The sequence below is a fragment of the Nerophis ophidion genome, linkage group LG20 (genome assembly GCF_033978795.1).
Source record: "Nerophis ophidion isolate RoL-2023_Sa linkage group LG20, RoL_Noph_v1.0, whole genome shotgun sequence".
NCBI classification, from domain to species: domain Eukaryota; kingdom Metazoa; phylum Chordata; class Actinopteri; order Syngnathiformes; family Syngnathidae; genus Nerophis; species Nerophis ophidion.
Window position 1 is genome coordinate 33645929 of NC_084630.1, and position 8168 is coordinate 33654096.

The following is an 8168-nucleotide window of genomic DNA, read 5'->3' on the forward strand; positions in this document are numbered from 1 at the left end:
ATGGCTGCCACTCAAGGAGCCCAAAGGCTGTTCGTCGCAATGGAAGGTTTGGGCTGGGCTGTGGGAACACAGACTGCGACTATTTCTCAACTGAATCGCAAGATGAATCAAATCATGGAGAAGCTTGCTGAAAAGGAAAATTGAATTGAATTTGAGAGCACCCAGCATGTACAAATAGAACAGACAAGTCACTGTTTTGTCTGCTCGCGGAAAACAAACATCATAAATCTACAATCTGACTCCCTCAAATGGCCTTGACGCTGTGGAAACAGGGCCAGACTGTTTTGAAAAACACCCCCGAGGACACCTCAATTAACTCCCTCCCTCCTCAACGACACCTGGAGTCGAACTTTTGCAGATCGGGCTCAGTCTAAAAAACAGTACATAATCACACCCAAGACAATTGGGCATACACGCACCCCCCCAACCCCCACCCCAAACCTTCACCACAGCTTTTTTCCTTCGGGGTGATGGTCGGATGGCAACTCTTCAAGGCAGCGGGCGCCTTCCAGAGCCCCAACTCCCCGCCCCTCTGTTGCGAGTTTGTCGTGATTAAATGTAACGTGTTCATGTGTGCAATGCATGGAGGTTTTTTTTCCCACTCCAGACTTGGCCCCCTTAGGAGCCCAGTCTAGATTGTATTTTTTTTTACCCATCTTTTTCCCCAGCGTTGTACCTTTTTTCCTTCTTTTATAGGGCGCCTCTTGGCGACCCATCAGCCTTCCTGTTCTGTAACCCTGTACACTTTTAGTTTGTCTAATCTTGAAGGGGTTTGTGCTGAAAACAAAGTTTCGTTGTGCTTGTGCAATGACAATGAAGACCTGCCTACCTACCTACCTACACTCCTACCTACCTACCGAGCTCTAAGGCCTGTAGGAATGTAAATGTATTGATTTTGAGTAGACTGCATTACCAATGTTGGCGAAGTAATCCAAAGCGCTCTGCGCTGGTCCGTGGTACACCATCTTGCCAGCGACCAGCAAGGTGAGCGAGTCAAAGAGCCGGTAGATGGAGTAGCGAGGCTGGTGAATGGACATGATGATGGTTCTCCCGTGGTTGGCCATCCTGGAACGAGATTTGGGGAGTCGATATATAAATACTGTGGCATACAGAGTGAGGTTTGCAGGAACGTGCACCAAGAACACTGCAACACAGACTTTCTAGGGAGGTGATGTGTGGGTCAAGGTGTAACCCGTTTCAATGACCCTCAGTTGGGGACAGCTCTGCGCTGCTGACCCGTCTCCGCTCGGGATGGTTTGCTGCTGGCCCCACTATGGACTGGACTCTCACTATTATGTTAGATCCACTATGGACTGGACTCTCACTATTATGTTAGATCCACTATGGACTGGACTCTCACACTATTATGTTAGATCCACTATGGACTGGACTCTCACACTATTATGTTAGATCCACTATGGACTGGACTCTCACTATTATGTTAGATCCATTATGGACTGGGCTCTCACACTATTATGTTAGATCCACTATGGACTGGACTCTCACACTATTATGTTAGATCCACTATGGACTGGACTCTCACTATTATGTTGGATCCACTATGGACTGGACTCTCACTATTATGTTAGATCCACTATGGACTGGACTCTCACACTATTATGTTAGATCCACTATGGACTGGACTCTCACTATTGTGTTAGATTCACTATGGACTGGACTCTTACACTATTATGTTAGATCCACTATGGACTGGACTCTTACACTATTATGTTAGATCCACTATGGACTGGACTCTTACACTATTATGTTAGATCCACTATGGATTGGACTCTCACACTATTATGTTAGATCCACTATGGACTGGACTCGCACACTATTATGTTAGATCCACTATGGACTGGACTCTCACTATTATTTTAGATCCACTATGGACCCGACTCTCACTATTATGTGAGATCCACTATGGACTGGACTCTCACACTATTATGTTAGATCCACTATGGACTGGACTCTCACACTATTATGTTAGATCCACTATGGACTGGACTCTCACACTATTATGTTAGATCCACTATGGACTGGACTCTCACACTATTATGTTAGATCCACTATGGACTGGACTCTCACACTATTATGTTAGATCCACTATGGACTGGACTCTCACACTATTATGTTAGATCCACTATGGACTGGACTCTCACACTATTATGTTAGATCCACTATGGACTGGACTCTCACTATTATTTTAGTTCCACTATGGACCCGACTCTCACTATCATGTGAGATCCACTATGGACTGGACTCTCACACTATTATGTTAGATCCACTATGGACTGGACTCGCACACTATTATGTTAGATCCACTATGGACTGGACTCTCACTATTATTTTAGATCCACTATGGACCCGACTCTCACTATTATGTGAGATCCACTATGGACCCGACTCTCACTATTATGTGAGATCCACTATGGACTGGACTCTCACACTATTATGTTAGATCCACTATGGACTGGACTCTCACACTATTATGTTAGATCCACTATGGACTGGACTCTCACACTATTATGTTAGATCCACTATGGACTGGACTCTCACACTATTATGTTAGATCCACTATGGACTGGACTCTCACACTATTATGTTAGATCCACTATGGACTGGACTCTCACACTATTATGTTAGATCCACTATGGACTGGACTCTCACTATTATTTTAGTTCCACTATGGACCCGACTCTCACTATCATGTGAGATCCACTATGGACTGGACTCTCACACTATTATGTTAGATCCACTATGGACTGGACTCGCACACTATTATGTTAGATCCACTATGGACTGGACTCTCACTATTATTTTAGATCCACTATGGACCCGACTCTCACTATTATGTGAGATCCACTATGGACTGGACTCTCACACTATTATGTTAGATCCACTATGGACTGGACTCTCACACTATTATGTTAGATCCACTATGGACTGGACTCTCACACTATTATGTTAGATCCACTATGGACTGGACTCTCACACTATTATGTTAGATCCACTATGGACTGGACTCTCACACTATTATGTTAGATCCACTATGGACTGGACTCTCACACTATTATGTTAGATCCACTATGGACTGGACTCTCACTATTATTTTAGTTCCACTATGGACCCGACTCTCACTATCATGTGAGATCCACTATGGACTGGACTCTCACACTATTATGTTAGATCCACTATGGACTGGACTCTCACTATTGTGTTAGATCCATTATGGACTGGACTCTCACACTATTATGTTAGATCCACTATGGACTAGACTCTCACACTATTATGTTAGATCCACTATGGACTGGACTCTCACTAAAATGTTAGCCCCACTATGGACTGGACTCTCACTATTATTTTATATCCACTATGGACCCGACTCTCACTATTATGTGAGATCCACTATGGACTGGACTCTCACACTATTATGTTAGATCCACTATGGACTGGACTCTCACACTATTATGTTAGATCCACTATGGACTAACAAACTTTAAAGTAGATGGCGGTCATGTTTTTTTTAACCAATATTCCTCAAATTTTACACACATTTTGCTTGTCAGTTACTTAACCTCTGAAGGCCCAAGCTGTTTGTTTACATACTTTTTTTAATTTCTCTTTGCTATTTAGGCTTTTTGGACCATAATTAGAATAAAAACGAAGAATCATCTATTGATATGATGTACTTAGTCCATTAGTACACAAACGTGTACTTAATGTTTAGTGACATGCTAATTCTTATTTTTACACTTTTTCCCCCCAAATTCCATTGTATGTTATACTCTTCTGATGCCACCAGATGGCAGTATAAGTGTCCACATAAGTGGCCATAAGACCCCAATTCAGTAGCGTACACAATTTTGGAAATAAGAGCTAAAAGGTGCTGTCCATGCATGTGACCACTAAGCCTTTAGAGCAGGGGTCGGGAACCTTTTTGGCTGGGAGAGCCATGAAAGCCAAATATTTTAAAATGTATTCACGTGAGTGCCATATAATATTTTTTAGACCAACATTTTTAAAAATATAATTAGTCTCTTATTCTTTTTAATAACATGTTTATTCTGAAGCTAACCAATAATAAATAAAACACTTCTTACCATTAATGCAACTTCTTGAACAGGTGTGGTAGAAATCGAATGGATGGATTAAAATGCATGAGAATGTTTTATATTCCATCCATCCATCCATCATCTTCCCCTTATCCGAGCTCGGGTCGCGGGGGCAGCAGCCTAAGCAGGGAAGCCCAGACTTCCTTCTCCCCAGCCACTTGGTCTAGCTCTTCCCGGAGGATCCCGAGGCGTTCCCAGGCCAGCCGGGAGACATAGTCTTCCCAACGTGTCCTGGGTCTTCCCCGTGGCCTCCTATCGAGTGGACGTGCCCTAAACACCTCCCTAGGGAGGCGTTTGGGTGGCATCCTGACCAGATGCCCGAGTCCATGTTTTATATTTTGAATGTTATTTTTAACACTGTGATTATGTTAGAATAAATATGTATATATTATCACACAACTTTATGCTTCAGAGCCGTTGCTATAATTATTGTCAATTGTGCTGAGAGTGGTATTTTTCTTTGTCTGTGCAAAGCTGGCAATCCAAAAGGTTGCAAGCCTGTCTGGTATCCGTGTCTGTGTCCAGGAATGGCCTTCTGCCGCAGACAGAGCAGAGACAAGGCGATATCACCAGCGTCAACACGTTTGCATTTTTGTATAATCATATATTGTGTCTAACTGGAGTTGTTGAGATTACCCCCTTCTCTAAGCGACAGCTTCAGTGATGTAAAAAGCGACCTCCCAAATAAATAGAGGAACGTAGTTTGGATCTGTAACTAGGATACAGCCCAAAACACGGGTCTCCTCATTGAGCCAAATTGAACTCTGTTTCTGCATGATTCCTTGCTTCTTGTCTGTTTAATAGTTCAAGTAGTTGGGCCTTAAATGTTTTAATAGAAGTGGCATTTGTCAAACACACAGGCAACAAAGTAGGGGTGCATGTTTTTGCACGGTTCAAACGCAGTCTCTTACCTTCGGAGCAACAGCAGGACCGAGTTAGCCGTGCTGGCGTCCAGTCCTGTGGTGGGCTCGTCCAGGAACAGAACGGGAGGATCGATGATGAGTTCCATTCCGATGTTGGTCCTCTTCCTTTCGCCTCCTGAGATTCCACGAGTCATCTGAGTGCCCACCTGCCAAGACGGACCAGTCAAATACAATAGTCCGACACTTGTGATGTTGGGGTTTGAATGGGTCACCTTGCAGTCGGCCACCTTGGCAAGGCTCAGTTCTGTGATGAGGTGATCGACACGGGCCTCTTTTTCACGCTCCGACACATAGTTGGGCAAACGCAGGGCTGCCGAGAAACGAAGATTCTCCCTCACCGTTAGCGTGCCCATGACAACGTCCTCCTGGAAGAGGGCATGATTGTCATAATATGCATGGAAATATTTGCAATACCAGCAAATAGGGATAGGAATCACTTGATAAAAAATTAGGTCAATATTGAGAAAAATTACAGTAGATCTAAGGCTTTAGCTATCGATTATTTTAGAAACCGAATAATCCATCGATTACTGTAGTTTGTTCGATTAATCGAGTAGGGGGATAAAACACACTTTATAGCTTCAGAGTGTATTTTAAAGAAAAATGTTGAAATGTTTTTTTGCCGATAAAAGTACAGTATAGGCCAAAAGTTTGGACACACCTTTTCCTCATAAAATCTTTATTTTCATGACTATTTACATTGTAGATTGTCATGGAAGGCATTAAAACTATGAATAAACACATGTGGAGTTATGTAAAAAAACAAAAAGGTGAAATAACTGAAAACATGTTTAATATTGTACAAACCCCGTTTCCATATGAGTTGGGAAATTGTGTTAGATGTAAATATGAACAGAATACAATGATTTGCAAATCATTTTCAAGCCATATTCAGTTGAATATGCTACAAAGACAACATATTTGATGTTCAAAATTATAAACATTTTTTTGTTGTTGCAAATAATCATTAACTTTAGAATTTGATGCCAGCAACACATGACAAAGAAGTTGGGAAAGGTGGCAATAAATACTGATAAAGTTGAGAAATTCTCATCAAACACTTATTTGGAACATCCCACAGGTGTGCAGGCTAATTGGGAACAGGTGGATGCCATGATTGGGTATAAAAGCTGCTTCCGTGAAATGCTAAGTAATTCACAAACAAGGATGGGGCGAGGGTCACCAATTTGTAAGCAAATTGTCGAACAGTTTTAGAACAACATTTCTCAACGAGCTATTGCAAGGAATTTAGGGATTTTACCATCTACACTCCGTAAAATCATCAAAAGGCATGGGTAACTTACACATCTGTGAAAGCACCATTAATGCTGAAAGGTCCATACAGGTTTTGGAGCAACATATGTTGTCATCCAAGCAACGTTATCATGGACGCCCCTGCTTATTTCAGCAAGACAAGTGTTACAACAGCGTGGTTTCGTAGTAAAAGAGTGCGGGTACTTTCCTGGCCCGCCTGCAGTCCAGACATGTCTCCCATCAAAAATGTGTGGCGCATTACGAAGCGTAAAATACGACAGCAAAGACCCCGGACTGTTGAAGGACTGAAGCTCTACATAAAACAAGAATGGGAAAGAATTCCACTTTCAAAGCTTCAACAATTAGTTTCCTCAGTTCCCAAACATTGATTGAGTGTTGTTAAAAGAAAATGTGATGTAACACAGTGGTGAACATGCCCTTTCCCAACTACTTTGGCACGTGTTGCAGCCATGAAATTCTAAGTTAATTATTATTTGCAAAAAAAAAACGTTTATGAGTTTGAACATCAAATATCTTGTCTTTGAAGTGCATTCGACTGAATATGGGTTGGAAATGATTTGCAAATCATTGTATTCTGTTTATATTTACATCTAACACAATTTCCCAACTCATATGGAAATGGGGTTTGTAGTTTCTTCAAAATAGCCTCCCTTTGCTCTGATTACTGCTTTGTACACTCTTGGCATTTTCTCCATGAGCTTCAAGCACACCTGCGGAGTGAAAACCAGTTCAGATGATTACCTCTTGAAGCTCGTCAAGAGAATGTAAAAAGTGTGCGAAAAGGTAATCGGAGCAAAGGGTGGCTATTTTGAAGAAACTAGAATATAAAACATCCATCCATCCATCCATCCATTTTCTACCGCTTGTCCCTTTCGGGGTGGCGGCGGGGAGTCGCTGGAGCCTATCTCAGTGGCATATTTTCAGTATGTCACCTTTTTTTGTTAAGTACATAACTGCACGTGTTCACTCATAGTTTTGAAGCCTTCAGTGACAATCTACAATGTAAGTAGTCATGAAAATAAAGAAAACGCATTGAATGAGAAGTTGTGTTCAAACTCTTGGCCTGTACTGTACATAATCATTGAAATTGCACTTATTACATGTGTATTGATTTAAAAAAAAAAATACAGATCACAGCATCCACACACCACCGCTCTCATGTACACTCAATTACAGCGGCCGGGCGCAAACTATGTCTGCGTATTTAAAGGCACTCCTTGCGGTCCGAATTTGATCAATTACACTCACTTAACGATTAATCAAAGAAACAGAATAAAAATCTAAGCTTTTTCCTAAAGAAATCAAACAATTTAATCAATATATTCGTTGCAGCCCTAAGGAGATCCCTGCAAACAATGGACACACATAAATCCCATGCAGATAGCGCCATCAAACCACTTTCTATTAAAAGGTGCCGTAAAATACAAACATTATTTCCAATTTAAAGTGGTAAAAAATTTACGAACGTGTGCGTTTGTGTCTTGAAGCAAAAAGGAGTGCAGTAAATGGCTGCAACCAGCAGAGGCGCTGTTGATTCAGTTTCAATCTAAATGAAGAACAATACTTTAGCTTAAGTACCAATGATTGTCACACACACACACACACTAGGTGTGGCAAAACTATTCTCTGCATTTGACCCATCGCCCTTGGAGGTGAGGGGAGCAGTGAGCAGCAGCGGTGGCCACGCCCGTGAATAATTTGGGGTGATTTAACCCCCAATTCCTACCCTTGATGCTGAGTGCCAAGCAGGGAGGTAATGGGTGATATTTTGATAGTCTTTAGTATGACTCGGCCGGGTTTTGCACTGACGTCCAATATGAAAAGAATGGCACAACTTTGGCAGAGAACGTAGAAA

General features: G+C 41.9%; 1 protein-coding gene across 1 annotated transcript in view; it reads right to left on the reverse strand.

Moving 5' to 3' along the window:
- Window positions 1–8168, reverse strand: part of abcg2d (ATP binding cassette subfamily G member 2 (JR blood group)) — a 40140-nt gene that overhangs the window by 28019 nt on the left and 3953 nt on the right. Inside the window, exons 4-6 of the mRNA XM_061881045.1 lie at window positions 5251–5403; window positions 5027–5184; window positions 914–1065 (exon numbers count right to left, since the gene is read on the reverse strand). Coding sequence (XP_061737029.1) covers window positions 914–1065; window positions 5027–5184; window positions 5251–5403 — 463 coding nt within the window. The remainder of the gene's footprint in view (window positions 1–913; window positions 1066–5026; window positions 5185–5250; window positions 5404–8168) is intronic.